Genomic DNA, 26,512 nt, shown 5'->3' on the forward strand with positions numbered 1-26,512 from the left:
GCCATGCTAAACTGCCCGTAGTGTTCAGGATGTGCAGGTTGGGTGGGTTGGCCATGCTAAACTGCCCGTAGTGTTCAGGATGTGCAGGTTGGGTGGGTTGGCCATGCTAAACTGCCCGTAGTGTTCAGTATGTGCAGGTTAGGTGGGTCGGCCATGCTAAACTGCCCGTAGTGTTCAGTATGTGCAGGTTCGGTGGTTCGGCCATGTTAAACTGCCCGTAGTGTTCAGGATGTGCAGGTTCGGTTGGTTGGCCAGGCTAAACTGCCCGTAGTGTTCAGGATGTGCAGGTTCGGTGGTTCGGCCATGTTAAACTGCCCGTAGTGTTCAGGATGTGCAGGTTCGGTTGGTTGGCCATGCTAAACTGCCCATAGTGTTCAGGATGTGCAGGTTAGGTGGGTTGGCCATGCTAAACTGCCCATATTGGTTCAGGATGTGCAGGTAAGGTGGGCCGGCCATGCTAAACTGCCCATAGTGTTCATGATGTGCAGGTTAGGTGGGTTGGCCATGCTAAACTGCCCGTAGTGTTCATGATGTGCAGGTTAGGTGGGTTGGCCATGCTAAACTGCCCGTAGTGTTCATGATGTGCAGGTTAGGTGGGTTGGCCGTGCTAAACTGCCCATAGTGTTCAGGATGTGCAGGTTAGGTGGGTTGGCCATGCTAAACTGCCCGTAGTGTTCATGATGTGCAGGTTCGGTGGTTCGGCCATGCTAAACTGCCCGTAGTGTTCAGGATGTGCAGGTTAGGTGGGTTGGCCATGCTAAACTGCCCGTAGTGTTCAGGATGTGCAGGTTAGGTGGGTTGGCCATGCTAAACTGCCCGTAGTGTTCAGGATGTGCAGGTTGGGTGGGTTGGCCATGCTAAACTGCCCGTAGTGGTTCAGGATGTGCAGGTTGGGTGGGTTGCCCATGCTAAACTGCCCGTAGTGTTCAGGATGTGCAGGTTAGGTGGGTTGGCCATGCTAAACTGCCCGTAGTGTTCAGGATGTGCAGGTTGGGTGGGTTGGCCATGCTAAACTGCCCGTAGTGTTCAGGATGTGCAGGTTGGGTGGGTTGGCCATGCTAAACTGCCCGTAGTGTTCAGTATGTGCAGGTTAGGTGGGTCGGCCATGCTAAACTGCCCGTAGTGTTCAGTATGTGCAGGTTCGGTGGTTCGGCCATGTTAAACTGCCCGTAGTGTTCAGGATGTGCAGGTTCGGTTGGTTGGCCAGGCTAAACTGCCCGTAGTGTTCAGGATGTGCAGGTTCGGTGGTTCGGCCATGTTAAACTGCCCGTAGTGTTCAGGATGTGCAGGTTCGGTTGGTTGGCCATGCTAAACTGCCCATAGTGTTCAGGATGTGCAGGTTAGGTGGGTTGGCCATGCTAAACTGCCCATATTGGTTCAGGATGTGCAGGTAAGGTGGGCCGGCCATGCTAAACTGCCCATAGTGTTCATGATGTGCAGGTTAGGTGGGTTGGCCATGCTAAACTGCCCGTAGTGTTCATGATGTGCAGGTTAGGTGGGTTGGCCATGCTAAACTGCCCGTAGTGTTCATGATGTGCAGGTTAGGTGGGTTGGCCGTGCTAAACTGCCCATAGTGTTCAGGATGTGCAGGTTAGGTGGGTTGGCCATGCTAAACTGCCCGTAGTGTTCAGGATGTGCAGGTTAGGTGGGTTGGCCATGCTAAACTGCCCGTAGTGTTCAGGATGTGCAGGTTGGGTGGGTTGGCCATGCTAAACTGCCCGTAGTGTTCAGGATGTGCAGGTTAGGTGGGTTGGCCATGCTAAACTGCCCGTAGTGTTCAGGATGTGCAGGTTGGGTGGGTTGGCCATGCTAAACTGCCCGTAGTGTTCAGGATGTGCAGGTTAGGTGGGTTGGCCATGCTAAACTGCCCGTAGTGTTCAGGATGTGCAGGTTGGGTGGGTTGGCCATGCTAAACTGCCCGTAGTGTTCAGGATGTGCAGGTTAGGTGGGTTGGCCATGCTAAACTGCCCATAGTGTTCATGATGTGCAGGTTAGGTGGGTTGGCCATGCTAAACTGCCCATAGTGTTCATGATGTGCAGGTTAGGTGGGTTGGCCATGCTAAACTGCCCATAGTGTTCAGGATGTGCAGGTTGGGTGGGTTGGCCATGCTAAACTGCCCGTAGTGTACAGGATGTGCAGGTTAGGTGGGTTGGCCATGCTAAACTGCCCGTAGTGTTCAGGATGTGCAGGTTGGGTGGGTTGGCCATGCTAAACTGCCCGTAGTGTTCAGGATGTGCAGGTTAGGTGGGTTGGCCATGCTAAACTGCCCGTAGTGTTCAGGATGTGCAGGTTGGGTGGGTTGGCCATGCTAAACTGCCCGTAGTGTTCAGGATGTGCAGGTTAGGTGGGTTGGCCATGCTAAACTGCCCATAGTGTTCATGATGTGCAGGTTAGGTGGGTTGGCCATGCTAAACTGCCCATAGTGTTCATGATGTGCAGGTTAGGTGGGTTGGCCATGCTAAACTGCCCATATTGGTTCAGGATGTGCAGGTAAGGTGGGCCGGCCATGCTAAACTGCCCATAGTGTTTAGGATGTGCAGGTTAGGTGGGTCGGCCATGCTAAACTGCCCATAGTGTTCATGATGTGCAGGTTAGGTGGGTTGGCCATGCTAAACTGCCCGTAGTGTTCATGATGTGCAGGTTAGGTGGGTTGGCCATGCTAAACTGCCCGTAGTGTTCAGTATGTGCAGGTTGGGTGGGTTGGCCATGCTAAACTGCCCATAGTGTTCAGTATGTGCCGGTTAGGTGGGTTAGGTGGGTCGGCCATGCTAAACTGCCCATAGTGTTCAGGGTGTGACGGTTGGGTGGGTTGGCCATGCTAAACTGCCTGTAGAGTTCAGGATATGCAGGTTAGGTGGGTTGGCCATGCTCAACTGCCCATAGTGTTCAGTATGTGCAGGTTAGGTGGGTTAGGTGGGTTGGCCATGCTCAACTGCCCATAGTGTTCAGTATGTGCAGGTTAGGTGGGTTGGCCATGCTAAACTACCTGTAGTGTTCAGGATGTGCAGGTTGAGTGGGTTGGCCATGCTAAACTGCCCGTAGTGGTTCAGAATGTGCAGGTTGGGTGGGTTGGCCATGCTAAACTGCCCGTAGTGTTCAGGATGTGCAGGTTGGGTGGGTTGGCCATGCTAAACTGCCCGTAGTGGTTCAGGATGTGCAGGTTGGGTGGGTTGGCCATGCTAAACTGCCCATAGTGTTCAGGATGTGCAGGTTGGGTGGATTGGCCATGTTAAACTGCCTGTAGTGGTTCAGGATGTGCAGGTTAGGTGGGTCAGCCATGTTAAACTGCCCGTAGAGTTCAGGATGTGCAGGTTAGGTGGGTTGGCCAGGCTAAACTGCCCGTAGTGGTTCAGGATGTGCAGGTTAGGTGGGTCGGCCATGTTAAACTGCCCGTAGTGTTCAGGATGTGCAGGGTAGGTGGGTTGGCCATGCTAAACTGCCCGTAGTGTTCAGGATGTGCAGGTTAGGTGTGTCGGCCATGCTAAACTGCCCGTAGTGTTCAGGATGTGCAGGTTAGGTGGGTTGGCCATGCTAAACTGCCCGTAGTGTTCAGGATGAGCAGGTTAGGTGGGTTGGCCATGCTAAACTGCCCGTAGTGTTCAGGATGTGCAGGTTAGGTGGGTTGGCCATGCTAAACTGCCCGTAGTGTTCAGGATGTGCAGGTTAGGTGGGTTGGCCATGCTAAACTGCCCGTAGTGTTCAGGATGTGCAGGTTAGGTGTGTCGGCCATGCTAAACTGCCCGTAGTGTTCAGGATGTGCAGGTTAGGTGGGTTGGCCATGCTAAACTGCCCGTAGTGTTCAGGATGAGCAGGTTAGGTGGGTTGGCCATGCTAAACTGCCCGTAGTGTTCAGGATGTGCAGGTTAGGTGGGTCGGCCATGCTAAACTGCCCGTAGTGTTCAGGATGTGCAGGTTAGGTGGGTTGGCCAGGCTAAACTGCCCGTAGTGGTTCAGGATGTGCAGTTTAGGTGGGTCGGCCATGCTAAACTGCCTGTAGTGTTCAGGATGTGCAGTTTAGGTTGGTCGGCCAAATTAAACTGCCCATAGTGTTCAGGATGTGCAAGTTAGGTGGGTCGGCCATGTTAAACTGCCTGTAGTGTTCAGGATGTGCAGGTTAGGTGGGTTGGCCATGCTAAACTGCCCTTAGTGTTCAGGATGTGCCAGTTGGGTGGGTTGGCCATGCGAAACTGCCCATAGTGGTTCAGGATGTGCAGGTTGTGTGGGTTGGCCATGCTAAACTGCCCGTAGTGGTTCAGGATGTGTAGGTTGGGTGGGTCGGCCATGCTAAACTGCCCGTAGTGGTTCAGGATGTGCCAGTTGCGTGGGTTGGCCATGCTAAACTGCCCATAGTTTTCTGGATGTGCAGGTTGGGTGGGTTGGCCATGCTAAACTGCCCGTACTGGTTCAGGATGTGCAGGTTAGGTGGGTCAGCCATGCTAAACAGCCTGTAGAGTTCAGGATGTGCAGGTTGGGTGGGTTGGCCATGCTACACTGCATGTAGAGTTCAGGATGTGCAGGTTGGGTGGGTTGGCCATGCTACACTGCATGTAGAGTTCAGGATGTGCAGGTTGGGTGGGTTGGCCATGCTACACTGCATGTAGAGTTCAGGATGTGCAGGTTGGGTGGGTTGGCCATGCTACACTGCATGTAGAGTTCAGGATGTGCACGTTGGGTGGGTCAGCTAGGCTAAACTGCCCGTAGTTAACAGGATGTGCAGGTTGGGTGGGTTGGCCATGCTCAACTGCCCGTAGTTTTCAGGATGTGCAGCTTGGGTGTGTTGGCCATGCTAATCTGCTCGTAGTGTACAGGATGTGCAGGTGGGTGGGTTGCCCATCCTAAACTGCCTGTAGTGTTCAGGATGTGCAGGTTAGGTGGGTTGGCCATGCTAAACTGCCCGTAGTGTACAGGATATGCAGGTTGAGTGGGTTGGCCATGCTAAACTGCCCGTAGTGTACAGGATATGCAGGTTGAGTGGGTTGGCCATGCTAAACGGCCCATAGTTTTCTGGATGTGCAGATTGGGTGGGTCAGCCAGGCTAAACTGCCCATAGGGTTCAGGATGTGCAGGTTAACTGAATTGGCCATGCTAAACTGCCTGTAGAGTTCAGGATGTGCAGGTTGGGTGGGTTGGCCATGTTAAATTGCCCATAGTATTCAGGATGTGCAGGTAAGGTGGGTCGGCCATGCTAAACTGCCTGTAGTGTTCAGGATGTGCAGGTTCGGTGAATTGGCCATGCTAAACTGCCCATATTGGTTCAGGATGTGCAGGTTGGGTGGGTTGTCCATGCTCAACTGCCCGTAGTGTTCAGGATGTGCAGGTTAGGTGGGTTGGCCATGCTCAACTGCCCGTAGTGTTCAGGATGTGCAGGTTGGGTGGGTTGGCCGTGCTAAACTGCCTGTAGAGTTCAGGATGTGCCAGTTGCGTGGGTTGGCCATGCTAAACTGCCCATAGTTTTCTGGATGTGCAGGTTGGGTGGGTTGGCCATGCTAAACTGCCTGTAGAGTTCAGGATGTGCCAGTTGCGTGGGTTGGCCATGCTAAACTGCCCATAGTTTTCTGGATGTGCAGGTTGGGTGGGTTGGCCATGCTAAACTACCTGTAGAGTTCAGGATGTGCCAGTTGCGTGGGTTGGCCATGCTAAACTGCCCATAGTTTTCTGGATGTGCAGGTTGGGTGGGTTGGCCATGCTAAACTACCTGTAGAGTTCAGGATGTGCCAGTTGCGTGGGTTGGCCATGCTAAACTGCCCATAGTTTTCTGGATGTGCAGGTTGGGTGGGTTGGCCATGCTAAACTGCCCGTACTGGTTCAGGATGTGCAGGTTAGGTGGGTTGGCCATGCTAAACTGCCCGTACTGGTTCAGGATGTGCAGGTTAGGTGGGTCGGCCATGCTAAACAGCCTGTAGAGTTCAGGATGTGCAGGTTGGGTGGGTTGGCCATGCTAAACTGCCCGTAGTGGTTCAGGATGTGCAGGTTAGGTTGGTCGGCCAAATTAAACTGCCCGTAGTGTTCAGGATGTGTAGGTTAACTGAATTGGCCATGCTAAACTGCCTGTAGTGTTCAGGATGTGCAGGTTGGGTTGGTTGGCCATGTTAAACTGCCTGTAGTGTTCAGGCTGTGCAGGTTAGGTGAGTTGGCCATGCTAGACTGCCCATAGTGTTCAGGATGAGCCAGTTGGGTGGGTCGGCCATGCTAAACTGCCCGTAGTGGTTTAGGATGTGCAGGTTGGGTGTGTTGGCCATGCTAAACTGCCCGTAGTGTTCAGGATGTGCAGGTTGGGTGAGTTGGCCATGCTAAACTGCCCGTAGTGGTTCAGGATGTGCAGGTTAGGTGTGTTGGCCATGCTAAACTGCCCATAGTGTTCAGGATGTGCAGGTTGGGTGAGTTGGCCATGTTAAACTGCCTGTAGTGTTCAGCCTGTGCAGGTTAGGTGAGTTGGCCATGCTAGACTGCCCGTAGTGTTCAGGATGAGCCAGTTGGGTGGGTCGGCCATGCTAAACTGCCCGTAGTGGTTTAGGATGTGCAGGTTGGGTGGGTTGGCCATGCTAAACTGCCCGTAGTGTTCAGGATGTGCAGGTTAGGTGAGTTGGCCATGCTAAACTGCCCGTAGTGGTTCAGGATGTGCAGGTTAGGTGTGTTGGCCATGTTAAATTGCCCATAGTATTCAGGATGTGCAGGTAAGGTGGGTCGGCCATGCTAAACTGCCTGTCGTGTTCAGGATGTGCAGGTTCGGTGAATTGGCCATGCTAAACTGCCCATATTGGTTCAGGATATGCAGGTTGGGTGGGTTGGCCATGCTCAACTGCCCGTAGTGTTCAGGATGTGCAGGTTAGGTGGGTTGGCCATGCTAAACTGCCCATAGTGTTCAGGATTTGCCAGTTGGGTGGGTCGGCTATGCTAAACTGCCCATAGTGGTTTAGGATGTGCTGATTGGGTGGGTTGGCCATGCTAAACTGCCCATATTGTACAGTATGTGCAGGTTGAGAGGGTTGGCCATGCTATACTGCCCGTAGTGTACAAGATGTGCAGGTAAGGTGGGTTGGCCATGCTAAACTGCCCGTAGTGTTCAGGATGTGCAGGTTAGGTGGGGCGGCCATGCTAAACTGCCCGTAGTGGTTCAGGATGTGCAGGTTGGGTGGGTTGGCCATGTTAAACTGCCCGTAGTGGTTCAGGATGTGCAGGTTAGGTGGGTTGGCCATGTTAAACTGCCCGTAGTGTACAGGATGTGCAGGTTGAGTGGGTTGACCATGCTAAACTGCCCGTAGTGTACAGGATGTGCAGGTTGAATGGGTTGGCCATGCTAAATTGCCCGTAGTGTTCAGGTTGTGCAGGTTGGGTGGGTCGGCCATGCTAAACTGCCCATAGTGTTTAGGATGTGCAGGTTGGGTGGGTAGGCCATGCTAAACTGCCCATAGTGTTCAGGATGTGCAGGTTGGGTGGGTTGGCTATGCTAAACTGCCCATAGTGTTCAGGATGTGCAGGTTGGGTGGGTTGGCCATGTTAAACTGCCCATAGTGTTCAGGATGTGCAGGTTGGGTGGTTGGCCATGCTAAACTGCCCATAGTGTTCAGGATGTGCAGGTTGGGTGGGTTGGCCATGCTAAACTGCCTGTAGAGTTCAGGATGTGCCAGTTGCGTGGGTTGGCCATGCTAAACTGCCCATAGTTTTCTGGATGTGCAGGTTGGGTGGGTTGGCCATGCTAAACTACCTGTAGAGTTCAGGATGTGCCAGTTGCGTGGGTTGGCCATGCTAAACTGCCCATAGTTTTCTGGATGTGCAGGTTGGGTGGGTTGGCCATGCTAAACTACCTGTAGAGTTCAGGATGTGCCAGTTGCGTGGGTTGGCCATGCTAAACTGCCCATAGTTTTCTGGATGTGCAGGTTGGGTGGGTTGGCCATGCTAAACTGCCCGTACTGGTTCAGGATGTGCAGGTTAGGTGGGTTGGCCATGCTAAACTGCCCGTACTGGTTCAGGATGTGCAGGTTAGGTGGGTCGGCCATGCTAAACAGCCTGTAGAGTTCAGGATGTGCAGGTTGGGTGGGTTGGCCATGCTAAACTGCCCGTAGTGGTTCAGGATGTGCAGGTTAGGTTGGTCGGCCAAATTAAACTGCCCGTAGTGTTCAGGATGTGTAGGTTAACTGAATTGGCCATGCTAAACTGCCTGTAGTGTTCAGGATGTGCAGGTTGGGTTGGTTGGCCATGTTAAACTGCCTGTAGTGTTCAGGCTGTGCAGGTTAGGTGAGTTGGCCATGCTAGACTGCCCATAGTGTTCAGGATGAGCCAGTTGGGTGGGTCGGCCATGCTAAACTGCCCGTAGTGGTTTAGGATGTGCAGGTTGGGTGTGTTGGCCATGCTAAACTGCCCGTAGTGTTCAGGATGTGCAGGTTGGGTGAGTTGGCCATGCTAAACTGCCCGTAGTGGTTCAGGATGTGCAGGTTAGGTGTGTTGGCCATGCTAAACTGCCCATAGTGTTCAGGATGTGCAGGTTGGGTGAGTTGGCCATGTTAAACTGCCTGTAGTGTTCAGCCTGTGCAGGTTAGGTGAGTTGGCCATGCTAGACTGCCCGTAGTGTTCAGGATGAGCCAGTTGGGTGGGTCGGCCATGCTAAACTGCCCGTAGTGGTTTAGGATGTGCAGGTTGGGTGGGTTGGCCATGCTAAACTGCCCGTAGTGTTCAGGATGTGCAGGTTAGGTGAGTTGGCCATGCTAAACTGCCCGTAGTGGTTCAGGATGTGCAGGTTAGGTGTGTTGGCCATGTTAAATTGCCCATAGTATTCAGGATGTGCAGGTAAGGTGGGTCGGCCATGCTAAACTGCCTGTCGTGTTCAGGATGTGCAGGTTCGGTGAATTGGCCATGCTAAACTGCCCATATTGGTTCAGGATATGCAGGTTGGGTGGGTTGGCCATGCTCAACTGCCCGTAGTGTTCAGGATGTGCAGGTTAGGTGGGTTGGCCATGCTAAACTGCCCATAGTGTTCAGGATTTGCCAGTTGGGTGGGTCGGCTATGCTAAACTGCCCATAGTGGTTTAGGATGTGCTGATTGGGTGGGTTGGCCATGCTAAACTGCCCATATTGTACAGTATGTGCAGGTTGAGAGGGTTGGCCATGCTATACTGCCCGTAGTGTACAAGATGTGCAGGTAAGGTGGGTTGGCCATGCTAAACTGCCCGTAGTGTTCAGGATGTGCAGGTTAGGTGGGGCGGCCATGCTAAACTGCCCGTAGTGGTTCAGGATGTGCAGGTTGGGTGGGTTGGCCATGTTAAACTGCCCGTAGTGGTTCAGGATGTGCAGGTTAGGTGGGTTGGCCATGTTAAACTGCCCGTAGTGTACAGGATGTGCAGGTTGAGTGGGTTGACCATGCTAAACTGCCCGTAGTGTACAGGATGTGCAGGTTGAATGGGTTGGCCATGCTAAATTGCCCGTAGTGTTCAGGTTGTGCAGGTTGGGTGGGTCGGCCATGCTAAACTGCCCATAGTGTTTAGGATGTGCAGGTTGGGTGGGTAGGCCATGCTAAACTGCCCATAGTGTTCAGGATGTGCAGGTTGGGTGGGTTGGCTATGCTAAACTGCCCATAGTGTTCAGGATGTGCAGGTTGGGTGGGTTGGCCATGTTAAACTGCCCATAGTGTTCAGGATGTGCAGGTTGGGTGGTTGGCCATGCTAAACTGCCCATAGTGTTCAGGATGTGCAGGTTGGGTGGGTTGGCCGTGCTAAACTACCTGTAGAGTTCAGGATGTGCCAGTTGCGTGGGTTGGCCATGCTAAACTGCCCATAGATTTCTGGATGTGCAGGTTGGGTGGGTTGGCCATGCTGAGCTGCCCGTAGTGTTCAGGATGTGCAGGTTGGGTGGGTTGGCCATGTTAAACTGCCCGTAGTGTTCAGGATGTGCAGGTTGGGTGGGTTGGCCATGCTAAACTGCCCGTACTGGTTCAGGATGTGCAGGTTAGGTGGGCCGGCCATGCTAAACAGCCTGTAGAGTTCAGGATGTGCAGGTTGGGTGCGTTGGCCAGGCTAAACTGCCCATAGTGTTCAGGATGTGCCGGTTAACTGAATTGGCCATGCTAAACTGCCTGTAGAGTTCAGGATGTGCAGGTTGGGTGGGTTGGCCATGTTAAACTGCCCGTACTGGTTCAGGATGTGCAGGTTAGGTGGGTCGGCCATGCTAAACAGCCCGTACTGGTTCAGGATGTGCAGGTTAGGTGGGTCGGCCATGCTAAACAGCCCGTACTGGTTCAGGATGTGCAGGTTAGGTGGGTTGGCCATGCTAAACTGCCCGTACTGGTTCAGGATGTGCAGGTGAGGTGGGTCGGCCATGCTAAACAGCCTGTAGAGTTCAGGATGTGCAGGTTAGGTGGGTTGGACATGTTAAACTGCCTGTAGTGTTTCAGGATGTGCAGGTTAGGTGGGTCGGCCATGTTAAACTGCCCGTAGTGTTCAGGATTTGCCAGTTGGGTGGGTCGGCTATGCTAAACTGCCCATAGTGGTTTAGGATGTGCTGATTGGGTGGGTTGGCCATGCTAAACTGCCCGTATTGTACAGTATGTGCAGGTTGAGAGGGTTGGCGATGCTATACTGCCCGTAGTGTACAAGATGTGCAGGTAAGGTGGTTTGGCCATGCTCAACTGCCCGTAGTGGTTCAGGATGTGCAGGTAAGGTGGGGCGGCCATGCTAAACTGCCCATAGTTTTCAGGATGTGCAGGTTGGGTGTGTTGGCCATGCTAAACTGCTCGTAGTGTACAGGATGTGCAGGTTGAATGGGTTGGCCATGCTAAATTGCCCGTAGTGTACAGGATGTGCAGGTTGAATGGGTTGGCCATGCTAAATTGCCCGTAGTGTTCAGGATGTGCAGGTTGGGTGGGTTGGCCGAGCTAAACTACCTGTAGAGTTCAGGATGTGCCAGTTGCGTGGGTTGGCCATGCTAAACTGCCCATAGATTTCTGGATGTGCAGGTTGGGTGGGTTGGCCATGCTGAGCTGCCCCTAGTGTTCAGGATGTGCAGGTTGGGTGGGTTGGCCATGCTAAACAGCCTGTAGAGTTCAGGATGTGCAGGTTGAGTGGGTTGGCCATGCTAAACTGCCCGTAGTGGTTCAGGATGTGCAGGTTAACTGAATTGGCCATGCTAAACTGCCCGTAGTGGTTCAGGATGTGCAGGTTAGGTGGGTTGGCCATGCTAAACTGCCCGTAGTGGTTCAGGATGTGCAGGTTAGGTGGGTCGGCCATGTTAAACTACCCATAGTGTTCAGGATGTGCAGGTTAACTGAATTGGCCATGCTAAACTGCCCGTAGTGGTTCAGGATGTGCAGGTTAGGTGGGTCGGCCATGTTAAACTACCCATAGTGTTCAGGATGTGCAGGTTAACTGAATTGGCCATGCTAAACTGCCCGTAGTGGTTCAGGATGTGCAGGTTAGGTGGGTTGGCCATGCTAAACTGCCCGTACTGGTTCAGGATGTGCAGGTTAGGTGGGTCGGCCATGCTAAACTGCCCGTAGTGGTTCAGGATGTGCAGGTTAGGTGGGTTGGCCATGCTAAACTGCCCGTAGTGGTTCAGGATGTGCAGGTTAGGTGGGTTGGCCATGCTAAACTGCCCGTAGTGTTCAGGATGTGCAGGTTAGGTGGGGCGGCCACGCTAAACTGCCCGTAGTGTACAGGATGTGCAGGTTAGGTGGGTTGGCCATGCTAAACTGCCCGTAGTGGTTCAGGATGTGCAGGTTAGGTGGGTCGGCCATGTTAAACTACCCGTAGTGTTCAGGATGTGCAGGTTAACTGAATTGGCCATGCTAAACTGCCCGTAGTGGTTCAGGATGTGCAGGTTAGGTGGGTTGGCCATGCTAAACTGCCCGTAGTGGTTCAGGATGTGCAGGTTGGGTGTGTCGGCCAGGCTAAACTGCCCGTACTGGTTCAGGATGTGCAGGTTAGGTGGATCGGCCATGTTAAACTACCCGTAGTGTTCAGGATGTGCAGGTTAACTGAATTGGCCATGCTAAACTGCCCGTAGTGGTTCAGGATGTGCAGGTTGGGTGGGTTGGCCATGCTAAACTGCCCGTAGTGTTCAGGATGTGCAGGTTGGGTGGGTTGGCCATGTTAAACTGCCCATAGTGTTCAGGATGTGCAGGTTAACTGAATTGGCCATGCTAAACTGCCCGTAGTGGTTCAGGATGTGCAGGTTGGGTGGGTTGGCCATGCTAAACTGCCCGTAGTGTTCAGGATGTGCAGGTTGGGTGGGTTGGCCATGCTAAACTGCCTGTAGTGTTCAGGATGTGCAGGTTAGGTTGGTCGGCCAAATTAAACTGCCCGTAGTGTTCAGGATGTGCAGGTTCGGTGGGTTGGCCATGCTAAACTGCCCATAGTGTTCAGGATGAGCCAGTTGGGTGGGTTGGCCATGCTAAACTGCCCGTAGTGTTCAGGATGTGCAGGTTAGGTGAGTTGGCCATGTTAAACTGCCCATAGTGTTCAGGATGTGCAGGTTAGGTGAGTTGGCCATGTTAAACTGCCTGTAGTGGTTCAGGATGTGCAGGTTAGGTGAGTTGGCCATGTTAAACTGCCCGTAGTGGTTCAGGATGTGCAGGTTAGGTGAGTTGGCCATGTTAAACTGCCCATATTGGTTCAGGATGTGCAGGTTAGGTGAGTTGGCCATGTTAAACTGCCCGTAGTGTTCAGGATGTGCAGGTTAGGTGAGTTGGCCATGTTAAACTGCCCGTAGTGTTCAGGATGTGCAGGTTAGGTGAGTTGGCCATGCTAAACTGCCCGTAGTGTTCAGGATGTGCAGGTTGGGTGGGTTGGCCATGCTAAACTGCCCGTAGTGGTTCAGGATGTGCAGGTTGGGTGGGTTGGCCATGCTAAACTGCCTGTAGTGTTCAGGATGTGCAGGTTGGGTGAGTTGGCCATGCTAAACTGCCTGTAGTGTTCAGGATGTGCAGGTTGGGTGAGTTGGCCATGTTAAACTGCCCGTAGTGGTTCAGGATGTGCAGGTTAGGTGAGTTGGCCATGTTAAACTGCCCGTAGTGGTTCAGGATGTGCAGGTTGGGTGGGTTGGCCATGCTAAACTGCCCGTAGTGTTCAGGATGTGCAGGTTGGGTGAGTTGGCCATGTTAAACTGCCTGTAGTGTTCAGGATGTGCAGGTTAGGTGAGTTGGCCATGTTAAACTGCCCGTAGTGGTTCAGGATGTGCAGGTTAGGTGAGTTGGCCATGCTAAACTGCCTGTAGTGTTCAGGATGTGCAGGTTAGGTGGGTTGGCCATGTTAAACTGCCCGTAGTGGTTCAGGATGTGCAGGTTAGGTGAGTTGGCCATGTTAAACTGCCCGTAGTGGTTCAGGATGTGCAGGTTAGGTGGGTTGGCCATGTTAAACTGCCCGTAGTGGTTCAGGATGTGCAGGTTAGGTGAGTTGGCCATGTTAAACTGCCCGTAGTGTTCAGGATGTGCAGGTTAGGTGGGTTGGCCATGCTAAACTGCCCGTAGTGTTCAGGATGTGCAGGTTAGGTGGGTTGGCCATGTTAAACTGCCCGTAGTGTTCAGGATGTGCAGGTTAGGTGGGTTGGCCATGTTAAACTGCCCGTAGTGTTCAGGATGTGCAGGTTGGGTGAGTTGGCCATGCTAAACTGCCCGTAGTGGTTCAGGATGTGCAGGTTAGGTGAGTTGGCCATGTTAAACTGCCCGTAGTGTTCAGGATGTGCAGGTTGGGTGAGTTGGCCATGTTAAACTGCCCGTAGTGGTTCAGGATGTGCAGGTTAGGTGAGTTGGCCATGTTAAACTGCCCGTAGTGTTCAGGATGTGCAGGTTAGGTGGGTTGGCCATGTTAAACTGCCCGTAGTGTTCAGGATGTGCAGGTTGGGTGAGTTGGCCATGCTAAACTGCCCGTAGTGGTTCAGGATGTGCAGGTTAGGTGAGTTGGCCATGTTAAACTGCCCGTAGTGGTTCAGGATGTGCAGGTTAGGTGAGTTGGCCATGTTAAACTGCCCGTAGTGTTCAGGATGTGCAGGTTGGGTGAGTTGGCCATGTTAAACTGCCCGTAGTGGTTCAGGATGTGCAGGTTAGGTGAGTTGGCCATGTTAAACTGCCCGTAGTGTTCAGGATGTGCAGGTTAGGTGGGTCGGCCATGTTAAACTGCCCGTAGTGTTCAGGATGTGCAGGTTAGGTGGGTTGGCCATGTTAAACTGCCCGTAGTGTTCAGGATGTGCAGGTTAGGTGGGTTGGCCATGTTAAACTGCCCGTAGTGTTCAGGATGTGCAGGTTAGGTGAGTTGGCCATGTTAAACTGCCCGTAGTGTTCAGGATGTGCAGGTTGGGTGAGTTGGCCATGTTAAACTGCCCGTAGTGTTCAGGATGTGCAGGTTGGGTGAGTTGGCCATGTTAAACTGCCCGTAGTGTTCAGGATGTGCAGGTTAGGTGAGTTGGCCATGTTAAACTGCCTGTAGTGTTCAGGATGAGCAGGTTGGGTGAGTTGGCCATGTTAAACTGCCCGTAGTGTTCAGGATGTGCAGGTTAGGTGAGTTGGCCATGCTAAACTGCCCGTAGTGGTTCAGGATGTGCAGGTTGGGTGAGTTGGCCATGTTAAACTGCCTGTAGTGTTCAGGATGTGCAGGTTGGGTGAGTTGGCCATGTTAAACTGCCCATATTGGTTCAGGATGTGCAGGTTGGGTGGGTTGGCCATGCTAAACTGCCCGTAGTGTTCAGGATGTGCAGGTTAGGTGAGTTGGCCATGCTAAACTGCCCGTAGTGGTTCAGGATGTGCAGGTTAGGTGAGTTGGCCATGTTAAACTGCCCGTAGTGGTTCAGGATGTGCAGGTTCGGTGGGTTGGCCATGTTAAACTGCCCGTAGTGGTTCAGGATGTGCAGGTTAGGTGAGTTGGCCATGTTAAACTGCCCGTAGTGTTCAGGATGTGCAGGTTAGGTGAGTTGGCCATGTTAAACTGCCCGTAGTGGTTCAGGATGTGCAGGTTAGGTGGGTTGGCCATGCTAAACTGCCCGTAGTGTTCAGGATGTGCAGGTTAGGTGAGTTGGCCATGTTAAACTGCCCGTAGTGGTTCAGGATGTGCAGGTTGGGTGAGTTGGCCATGTTAAACTGCCTGTAGTGGTTCAGGATGTGCAGGTTAGGTGAGTTGGCCATGTTAAACTGCCTGTAGAGTTCAGGATATGCAGGTTGGGTGGGTCGGCCATGCTAAACTGCCTGTAGTGTTCAGGATGTGCAGGTTGGGTGGGTTGGCCATGTTAAACTGCCCGTAGTGGTTCAGGATGTGCAGGTTAGGTGGGTTGGCCATGTTAAACTGCCCGTAGTGTTCAGGATGTGCAGGTTAGGTGGGTTGGCCATGTTAAACTACCCGTAGTGTTCAGGATGTGCAGGTTAGGTGAGTTGGCCATGTTAAACTGCCTGTAGTGGTTCAGGATGTGCAGGTTGGGTGGGTTGGCCATGCTAAACTGCCCATAGTGGTTCAGGATGTGCAGGTAAGGTGGGTCGGCCATGCTAAACTGCCTGTAGTGTTCAGGATGTGCAGGTTCGGTGAATTGGCCATGCTAAACTGCCCATATTGGTTCAGGATGTGCAGGTTGGGTGGGTTGTCCATGCTCAACTGCCCGTAGTGTTCAGGATGTGCAGGTTAGGTGGGTTGGCCATGCTAAACTGCCCATAGTGTTTAGGATGTGCAGGTAAGGTGGGTCGGCCATGCTAAACTGCCCATAGTGTTCAGGATGTGCAGGTTAGGTGGGTTGGCCATGCTAAACTGCCTGTCGAGTTCAGGATGTGCAGGTTAGGTGAATTGGCCATGCTAAACTGCCCATATTGGTTCAGGATGTGCAGGTTAGGTGGGTCGGCCATACTCAACTGCCCGTAGTGTTCAGGATGTGCAGGTTAGGTGGGTTGGCCATGCTAAACTGCCCGTAGTGTTCAGTATGTGCTGGTTAGGTGGGTTGGCCATGCTAAACTGCCCATAGTGTTCAGGATTTGCCAGTTGGGTGGGTCGGCCATGCTAAACTGCCCATAGTGGTTTAGGATGTGCTGATTGGGTGGGTTGGCCATGCTAAACTGCCCGTATTGTACAGTATGTGCAGGTTGAGAGGGTTGGCCATGCTGAGCTGCCCGTAGTGTTCAGGATGTGCAGGTTGGGTGGGTTGCCCATGCTAAACTGCCCGTAGTGTTCAGGATGTGCAGGTTAGGTTGGTCGGCCAAATTAAACTGCCCGTAGTGTTCAGGATGTGCAGGTTAGGTGGGTTGGCCATGTTAAACTGCCTGTAGTGTTCAGGATGTGCAGGTTAGGTGAGTTGGCCATGCTAAACTGCCCATAGTGTTCAGGATGAGCCAGTTGGGTGGGTTGGCCATGCTAAACTGCCCGTAGTGGTTCAGGATGTGCAGGTTAGGTGGGTTGGCCATGTTAAACTGCCTGTAGTGTTCAGGATGTGCAGGTTAGGTGGGTTGGCCATGTTAAACTGCCCGTAGTGGTTCAGGATGTGCAGGTTAGGTGGGTTGGCCATGCTAAACTGCCCATATTGGTTCAGAATGTGCAGGTTAGGTGTGTCGGCCATGCTAAACTGCCCGTAGTGGTTCTGGATGTGCAAGTTGGGTGGGTTGGCCATGCTAAACTGCCCATAGTGTTCAGGCTGTGCAGGTAAGGTGGGTTGGCCATGCTAAACTGCCCGTAGTGTTCAGGATGTGCAGGTTAGGTGGGTTGGCCATGCTAAACTGCCTGTAGTGTTCAGGATGTGCAGGTTCGGTGAATTGGCCATGCTAAACTGCCCGTAGTGGTTCTGGATGTGCAGTTTGGGTGGGTCGGCCATGTTAAACTGCCCGTAGTGGTTCAGGATGTGCAGGTTGGGTGGGTTGGCCATGCTAAACTGCCCGTAGTGGTTCAGGATGTGCAGGTTGGGTGGGTTGGCCATGCTAAACTGCCCGTAGTGGTTCAGGATGTGCAGGTTAGGTGGGTCAGCCATGTTAAACTGCCTGTAGTGTTCAGGATGTGCAGGTTAGTTGCGTTTGCCATGCTAAACTGCCCATAGTTTTCTGGATGTGCCGGTTAGGTGGGTTGGCCATGCTAAACGGCCCATAGTGTTTGGGATGTGCACGTTAGGTGGGTTGGCTATGCTAAACTGGCCGTAGTGTAAAGGTTGTGCAGGTAAGGGGGGTTGGCCATGCTAAACGGCCCATAGTGTTTGGGATGTGCACGTTAGGTGGGTTGGCTATGCTAAACTGCCCGTAGTGTTCAGGATGTGCAGGTTAGGTGGGTTGGCCATGCTAAACTGCCCGTAGTGGTTCAGGATGTGCAGGTTAGGTTGGTTGGCCATGCTAAACTGCCCGTAGTGGTTCAGGATGTGCAGGTTAGGTTGGTTGGCCATGCTAAACTGCCCGTAGTGTTCAGGATGTGCAGGTTAGGTGGGTTGGCCATGCTAAACTGCCCATAGTGTTCAGGATGTGCAGGTTGGGTGGGTTGGCCGTGCTAAACTGCCCATAGTGTTCAGGATGTGCCGGTTGGGTGGGTTGGCCATGCTAAACTACCTGTAGAGTTCAGGATGTGCAGGTTGGGTGTGTCGGCCATGTTAAACTGCCCGTAGTGGTTCAGGATGTGCAGGTTAGGTGAGTTGGCCATGTTGAACTGCCCTTACTGTTCAGGATTTGCAGGTTGGGTGGTTAGCCATGCTAAACTGCCCTTAGTGTTCAGGATGTGCAGGTTGGGTGGGTCGGCCAGGCTAAACTGCCCGTAGTGGTTCAGGATGTGCAGGTTGGGTGGGTCGGCCAGGCTAAACTGCCCGTAGTGGTTCAGGATGTGCAGGTTGGGTGGGTCGGCCATGCTAAACTGCCCATAGTGTTCATGATGTTTCAGGTTAGAGAAGAAAGAAAAGGAACAAATAAAATTTACAGCCCAGGAACAGGCCCTTCGGCCCTCCAAACCTGAGCCGATCCAAATCCACTGTCTGAACCTGTCGGTCAATTCCTAAGCATCTGTATCCCTCTGCTCCCAACCTACTCATGCATCTGTCCAGACGCATCTTAAATCAATCTACCGTGCCTGCCTCTACCACCTCTGGTGGCAATGCGTTCCAAACGCCCACCACCCTCTGTGTGAAGTACTTGCCGTGTGTATCCCCCTTAAACTTTTCATCTCTCACCTTGAAAGCATGACCTCTGGTTATTGAATCCTTCACCCTGGGAAAAAGCTTGTCTCTATCCACCCTGTCTATACCCTTCATGATTTTGTAAACCTCAATCAGGTCCCCCCTCAATCTCCTTTTTTCTAGTGAAAATAAACCTAACCTACTCAACGTCTCTTCATAGCCAGCACCTTCCATACCAGGCAACATCCTCGTAAACCTTCTCTGCACCTTCTCCAAAGCATCCACATCCTTTTGGTAATGTGGCGACCAGAACTGTACACAGTATTCTAAATGCTGCCAAACCCATGTCTTGTACAATTTTAACATGACTTGCCAGCTCTTATACTGAATACCCCGTCCAATGAAGGCAAGCATACCATATGCCTTCTTGACCACTCTATCCACCTGTGCAGGGTACAATTGGCCCTGCACTCCCAGATCTCTCTGCTCATCAACTTTTCTCAAGGCTCTTCCATTAATTGTATAATTCGCTCTCGAATTAGTCTTGCCTAAATGCATCACCTCACATTTGTCTGGATTGAAAGCCATCTGCCACTTTTTCACCCAACTCTCCAGTCTATCTATATCCTTCTGTATTCTCTGACAGTCCCTTATGCTTTCTGCTACTCCACCAATCTTTGTGTCATCTGCAAACTTGCGGATCATATCAACAGTACCCTCTTCTAGATCATTTATGTATATTACAAACAACAGTGGCCCCAACACTGACCCCTGTGGAACACCACTGGTCACCTTTCTCCATTTCAAGAAACTCCCTTGTTGTGGTTCTGTTCGTCGAGCTGGAAATTTTTGTTGCAAACGTTTCGTCCCCTGTCTAGATGACATCCTCAGTGCTTGGGAGCCTCCTGTGAAGCGCTTCTGTGGTGTTTCCTCCGGCATTTATAGTGGCCTGTCCCTGCCGCTTCCAGTTGTCAGTTTCAGCTGTCCGCTGTAGTGGCCGGTATATTGGGTCCAGGTCGATGTGTTTGTTGATGGAGTTTGCAGATGAGGACATGCCGCAACCCAAAGGACTAGCCACACTACCATACATCAAGAGCCTTTCCGAACTGACAGCCAGACTACTGCGACCACTAGGATTCATAACAGTACACAAACCAACAGCCACTCTCAGACAACAACTCACCAGAACGAAGGACCCGATACCCAGCATGAACAAAACTAATGTAATGTACAAAATCCCATGCAAGGACTGCACAAAACACTATATAGGACAAACAGCTAACGATCCGCATCCATGAACATCAACTAGCCACGAAACGACACGACCAGCTATCCTTAGTAGCCACACACGCAGACGACAAGCAACATGAATTCGACTGGGACAACACTACTATCATAGGGCAAGCCAAACAAAGAACAGCCAGGGAATTCCTAGAAGCATGGCACTCATCCGCAAACTCCATCAACAAACACATCGACCTGGACCCAATATACCAACCACTACAGCGGACAGCTGAAACTGACAACCGGAAGCGGCAGGGACAGGCCACTATAAACACCGGAGGAAACACCACAGAAGCGCTTCACAGGAGGCTCCCAAGCACTGAGGATGTCACCTAGACAGGGGACGAAACGTTTGCAACAAAAATTTCCAGCTCGGCGAACAGAACCACAACAATGAGCACCCGAGCTACAAATCTTCACCCAAACTTTGAACACCTACGGGCGAGAGACACTAAGTTAGCTGTCTTCCTGTTTGTCCTATATAGTGTTTTGTGCAGTCCTTGCATGGGATTTTGTACACTACATTAGTTTTGCTCATGCTGGGTATCGGGTCCTTCATTCTGCTTTCAACTCCCTTCAACTACTACTCTCTGTCTCCTGTTGCTCAACCAGTTCTTTATCCACCTAGCTAGAACACCCTGCACACTGTGTGACTTCACTTTCTCTATTAGTCTACCATGAGGAACCTTATCAAACGCTTTACTAAAGTCCATGTTAGATGGGTCGGCCATGCTAAACTGCCCATAGTGTTCAGGATGTGGGTTGCCCATGGGAAATACAGGGTATCAGGGCTGGGTCGAGGAGTGGGCTTGGGTGGGATGCTCTTCGAAGGGTCAGTGTGGATTGGATGGGCCGAATGGCCTGCTTCCAGTACAGAGAAAGGACTCCCAGGGCAAGAACCACATGAGGTTAGTTACACAGTAAAGCTACCTCTACACTGTCCCCATCAAACACCCCCTGGACAGAGATATCATGGGGGTTCAATTCCAAAGACATCTTTCCAACAGGGAGATATTAACATTTCAATTGCTCAACAAGCAAATCAATGGACGTGCTTAAAAATAACATGGGTTAATAGTGGAATGTGTTTCAGCTGGATGAATGTGTGTCAGAGCCTGTGTGTTTCCAAGTGAAGGAGTCAGACTGAATGAGAATGAGTGGGAGATGCTGTGCACACTCTTTAGGCACAGTGGCTCAGTGGTTAGCACTGCTGCCTCACAGCGCCAGGGACCCGGGTTCAATTCCAGCCTCGGGCGACTGTCTGTGTGGGGTTTGCACGTTCTCCCTGTGTCTGTGTGGGAGATGTGCAGACCAGGTGAATTGGCGGTGCTAAATTGCCCACAGTGTTAAGTGCATTAGTCAGGGGTAAGTATCGGGTGGGGGAATGGGTCTGGGTGGGTTACTCGTTGGAGGAGCGGTGTGGACTGGTTGGGCAAAGGGCCATACTGTCGGGGAATCTAATCTAATCTAAACTCCTTCCCCTTACAATAAGCCGACTTGACACTGACATTTTTTACAAACCCACCGACTCCCACAGCTACCTGGATTACACCTCTTCCCACCCTACCTCTTGCAAAAATGCCATCCCGTATTCCCAATTCCTCCGCCTCCGCCATATCTGCTCCCAGGAGGAGCGGTTCCACCGTAGAACACACCAGATGGCCTCCTTCTTTAGAGACCGCAATTTCCCTTCCCACGTGGTTAAAGATGCCCTCCAACGCATCTCGTCCACATCCCGCACCTCCGCCCTCAGAGCCCACCCCTCTAACCGTAACAAGGACAGAACGCCCCTGGTGCTCACCTTCTACCCTACCAACCTTCGCATAAACCAAATCATCCGCCGACATTTCCGCCACCTCCAAACAGACCCCACCATCAGGGATATATTCCCCTCCCCACCCCTTTCCACCTTCCGCAAAGATCGTTCCCTCCGTGACTACCTGGTCAGGTCCATGCCCCCCCTACAACCCACCCTCCCATCCTGGCACTTTCCCCTGCTACCACAGGAACTGTAAAACCTGCACCCACACCTCCTCCCTCATCTCTATCCAAGGCCCTAAAGGAGCCTTCCACATCCATCAAAGTTTTACCTGCACATCCACTAATATCATTTATTGTATCCGTTGCTCCCGATGCGGTCTCCTCTACATTGGGGAGACTGGACGCCTCCTAGCAGAGTGCTTTAGGGAACATCTCCGGGACACCCACACCCATCAACCACACCGCCCCGTGGCCGAACATTTCAACTCCCCCTCCCACTCTGCCGAGGACATGGAGGTCCTGGGCCTCCTTCACCGCCACTCCCTCACCACCAGACGCCTGGAGGAAGAACGCCTCATCTTCCACCTCGGAACACATCAACCCCAGGGCATCAATGTGGACTCCAGCAGTTTCCTCATTTCCCCTTCCCCCACCTCACCCTAGTTCTAAACTTCCAGCTCAGCACTGTCCCCATGACTTGTCCGGACTTGTCCTATCTGCCTATCTCTTTTTCCACCTATCCACTCCACCCTCTCCTCCCTGACCTATCACCTTCATCCCCTCCCCCACTCACCCATTGTACTCTATGCTACTCTCTCCCCACCCCCACCCTCCTCTAGCTTATCTCTCCACGCTTCAGGCTCACTGCCTTTATTCCTGATGAAGGGCTTTTGCCCGAAACGTCGATTTCGCTGCTCCTTGGATGCTGCCTGAACTGCTGTGCTTTTCCAGCACCACTGATCCAGAATCTGGTTTCCAGCATCTGCAGTCATTGTTTTTACCCCAATAAGATACAGTCAATCGATGCAGGATCATTATCCCTCAAAAGGATTACTGGCACCTGGCTATGGATTTACAGATTACTGGGATTGGGTTTTAGGAGTTTAAGATTACCAGGTTGTGGGAGTGAGAGATTACTGGGATCTGGCTGTGGGAGTGAGAGATTACTGGGATCAGGTTGTGGGGGTGTGAGATTACTGGGATCTGGCTGTGGGAGTGTGAGATTACTGGGATCTGGCTGTGGGAGTGAGAGATTACTGGGATCAGGTTGTGGGAATGTGAGATTACTGGGATCAGGTTATGGGAATGTGAGATTATTGGGATCAGGTTGTGGGATTGAGAGATTACTGGGATCAGGTTGTGGGAGTGTGAGATTATTGGGATAAGGTGTGGGACTGTGAGATTATTGGGATCTGGTGTGGGAGTGTGAGATTATTGGGATCTGGCTGTGGGAGTGAGAGATTATTGGGATCAGGTTGTGGGAGTGAGAGATTATTGGGATCAGGTGTGGGACTGTGAGATTATTGGGATCTGGCTGTGGGAGTGAGAGATTATTGGGATCAGGTTGTGGGAGTGTGAGATTATTGGGATCTGGCTGTGCGACTGTGAGATTACTGGGATCTGGTTTTGGGAGTGTGAGATTATTGGGAACAGGTTGTGGGAGTGAGAGATTATTGGGATCTGGCTGTGGGAGCGTGAGATTATTGGGATCAGGTTGTGGGAGTGTGAGATTACTGGGATCTGGTTGTGGGAGTGTGAGATTTTGGGATCTGGCTGTGGGAGTGTGAGATTATTGGGAACAGGTTGTGGGAGTGAGAGATTATTGGGATCTGGCTGTGGGAGCGTGAGATTATTGGGATCAGGTTGTGGGACTGTAAGATTATTGGGATCTGGCTGTGGGACTGTAAGATTATTGGGATCAGGTGTGGGACTGTAAGATTATTGGGATCTTGCTGTGGGAGTGTGAGATTACTGGGATCTGGCTGTGGGAGTGAGAGATTACTGGGATCAGGTTGTGGGAGTGTGAGATTACTAGGATCTGGCTGTGGGAGTGTGATATTATTGGGATCAGGTTGTGGGAGTGTGAGATTACTGTGATCTAGCTATGGGAGTGTGAGATTATTGGGATCAGGTGTGGGAGTGTGAGATTATTGGGATCTTGCTGTGGGACTGTGAGATTATTGGGATCAGGTTGTGGGAGTGTGAGATTACTGGGACCTGGCTGTGGGAGTGTGAGATTATTGGGATCTGGCTGTGGGAGTGTGAGATGAATTGGCTGTAGTATGAGTAATTACATAGAATATAGAACAGTCCAGGCCCTTCGATGTGCCAACCTTTTATCCTACTCTAAAATCAAACCAACCTACATACCCGTCATTTAAATATCATCCATGTGCCTATCCAAGAGTCTCTTAAATGTCCCTCATGTCTCTGACTCTACTCCCACCACTGGCAGTGCATTCCACACACCCACCACTCTCTGTGTAAAGAACCAACCTCTGACATCGCCCCATAACCCTCCTCCAATCACCCCCTTGTGATAGCCATTCCTGCCCTGGGAAAAAGTCTCTGGCTATCCACTCTATCTTATGCCTCTCATCAACTTGTACACCTCTATCAAGTCACCTCTCATCCGTCTTCACTCCAATGAGAAAAGCCTTAGCTCTCTCAACCTTACTTCATAAGACATGCACTTCAGTCCAGGCAGCATCCTGGTAAATCTTCTCTGTGCCCTCTCTAAAGCTTCCACATCCTTTCCATAATGAGGCAACCAGAACTGAACACAATATTCCAAGTGTGGTCTAACCAGGGCTTTATAGAGCTGCAGCATAACCTCACGGCTCTTGAACTCAATCTCCCTGCTAATGACAGCCAACACACCATACACCTCCATAATACCCCTATCAACTTGGGTGGCAACTTTGAGGGATCTATGGGAGTGAACTCCAAGATCCCTCTGTTCCTCCCCACTGTCAAGAATCCTGCCTTCAACTCTATAATCTGCATTCAAATTTGACCTTCCAAAATGAATCACTTCACACTTTTCCAGGTTGATCTCCACCTACCACTTCTCAGCCCAGCTCTGTATCCTGTCAATGTCCCGTTACAATCTACAACAGCCTCCACACTATCCACAACTCCACCAACCTTCATGTCATCAGCAAACTTACTAATGCACCCTTCCACTGCCTCATCCAAGTCATTTATAAAAATCACAAAGAGCAGAGGTCCCAGAACCGATCCCTGTGGATCACCACTGGTCACCGAGCTCCAGGCTGAATACTTTCCATTTACCACCACCCTCTGTCTTCTATGGGTCAGCCAAGTATGTATCCAGACCAGCCAAATGTCCCCGTATCCTATGCCTCCTTACTTTCTGAATGGGCCTACAATGCGGAACCTTCTCAATCGCCTTGCTAAAATCCATGTACATCACATCAACTGCTCTACTTTCATCAATGTGTTTTGTCGCATTGTCAAAGAATTCAATAGGCTTGTGAGGCATGACCTGCCCCTCACAGGGTCATGCTGACTGGCTCTAATCCAGCTATGGCTTTCCAAACCCTGTCTCTCAGAATCCTCTCCAATAATTTGCCCACCACTGACATAAGACTAACTAGTCTGTAATTCCCAGGGTTGTCCCTATTCCCTTTCTTGAACAAGAGAATAACATTTGCCGCCCTTTAAGATCTGGCTGTGGTATGACAGATTACTGGGATCTGAGTGTGGGAGGGTGAGATTACTGCAATCTGGTTGCAGATTTAGAGATTACTGGATCTGATTGGGGAGTAAGACATTACTGGAATCTAGTTAGAGGTGAGCCATTACTGGGATCTGGCTGTGGTGAGAGAGATTCTGGGATCTGGTTGTGGGGATGGATTTCCTTGGAGTGGGGGTATTCCTTTGGGTTGCATCAGGAAGCTCAGTTTCTGTGTGTCAAGCTCCCGAGAGTATTTCTGTTTGATCCCTCAAAGTTGCCACCCAAGTTGATAGGGGTATTATGGAGGTGTATGGTGTGTTGGCTGACATTAGCCGCGGAATGTAGTTCAGTGCAATTTGGAATTGGTCAAATGTTGCACGAGTAAAAAACCTGGGGCATCGTCCCCTGATCAGTGAAGCTCAGAGAGATCAAAGTGAGCTGAACCCTGTGTTGTGTAGCTATGCAAACGTGAACAAGTCCCACTGGATCCAAGCCGCCAAAGCCCACACCAAAACCACAGCATGGCAGCTTGCTCTGAGTCAGTTAGAACAGGACAAAAGGACAGATTTGCCAATGTACAAACAAGGCCCTTCAAGCTCACTCCACCTTTCGATTTGATCATTTCTAATTTTAACTTCAACTCGACATTGCTGTATATCTCCAGGAATCTTTCAAACCCCTGACCATCAAGAATCTATCAACCTGTCTCTTAAAAATATTTAAAGATTCTATATCCAATGCCTTTTGATGAAGGAAATTCCAGCAATTCAAAGATTTGTTTGATCTCCAGGGATCTGTGGGGAATATGGAGTCAAGGTCGAAGATCAGCTATGATCACACTGAATGCTGGAACAGGCTGGAACGGCTAAATGGTCGAATTTTGCTGCTGTTTTTTGATAAATTTACATTTGGCAGATTCAGCAGTGATTTTTGTTTTTCTCTCTCTCTCTGCACAGGGTCAGATTGGTTTGAAAGGCAGTGAGGGACCTCCTGGGCCCCCAGGCCCCCTGGTAAGTGAGAATCCTAGGAGCAGCCACTCCACAATTAGTGTTGTCAACTCTAACTGGATCTCTCCTTTATGTGACCCCATCCTGTTCCTTCAGCCTCCAGACGTTCATTGCCAGCATCTCCAATACTTTAATAATTTAATAATAAATGGGAATGTTAACCCAACATGGGAAGTAAATACAACATTTTAATTCCTGGAGATTGCATGTTAATCCTGGAGGTTTGAGGGCTGCACCAATCCACATTGGTAAAGTCCAGAACTGTTGTAAAAGGGGATGCTTTCAGTGAGGGATGGTCGCTTGTGATTCCTCACTCTTTTCATGAAGCCTTAGACCGCTCAATCTGAAAGAGAATAATTCCTGTATATCCCCTCGTTCTGAATCTCTTCAGTCAGTCAATCACATGTACTGTCTCACTTTCCAATGGTTACTGCTAATGGACAAAGACTGATCCGGAACTGCAGTTGTCGATTTACCAGTGAGAAGGGTTTTAACAAAGAGTTTTAGAGGATAACATGAAGTGTAAAGCCTGTTATCTTTCAGAAGGTACCATGCTATGTCAGCATTTCCCTCGGTTTCTGGACAGAGGCAGACCAAACAGCCAAAGTAGGCTGGTGCAAAGTTGAGGTCTTTGCACACAGGGTCCCGGGTGGAAACCTTAACGTCCATCCAACACTCCCCCTCCTCCCTGTCCTTCACTTACTGCTCACAGCAAGCAGTTCATTC

The 26,512-nt window shown here is 51.3% G+C and overlaps 1 protein-coding gene across 2 annotated transcripts in view; it reads left to right on the forward strand.

Annotated features, from left to right (window-relative positions):
• Window positions 1-26,512, forward strand: part of col5a1 (procollagen, type V, alpha 1) — a 653,133-nt gene that overhangs the window by 509,897 nt on the left and 116,724 nt on the right. For both annotated transcript variants that reach the window (XM_087998144.1, XM_087998143.1), the window contains exon 41: window positions 25,736-25,789. In XM_087998144.1, coding sequence (XP_087854270.1) covers window positions 25,736-25,789 — 54 coding nt within the window. The remainder of the gene's footprint in view (window positions 1-25,735; window positions 25,790-26,512) is intronic.

Source organism: Chiloscyllium plagiosum, unplaced genomic scaffold (genome assembly GCF_037043375.1).
Source record: "Chiloscyllium plagiosum isolate Xiang-an unplaced genomic scaffold, Cpla_swu_hap1 HiC_scaffold_21, whole genome shotgun sequence".
Classification (NCBI taxonomy): Eukaryota; Metazoa; Chordata; class Chondrichthyes; order Orectolobiformes; family Hemiscylliidae; genus Chiloscyllium; species Chiloscyllium plagiosum.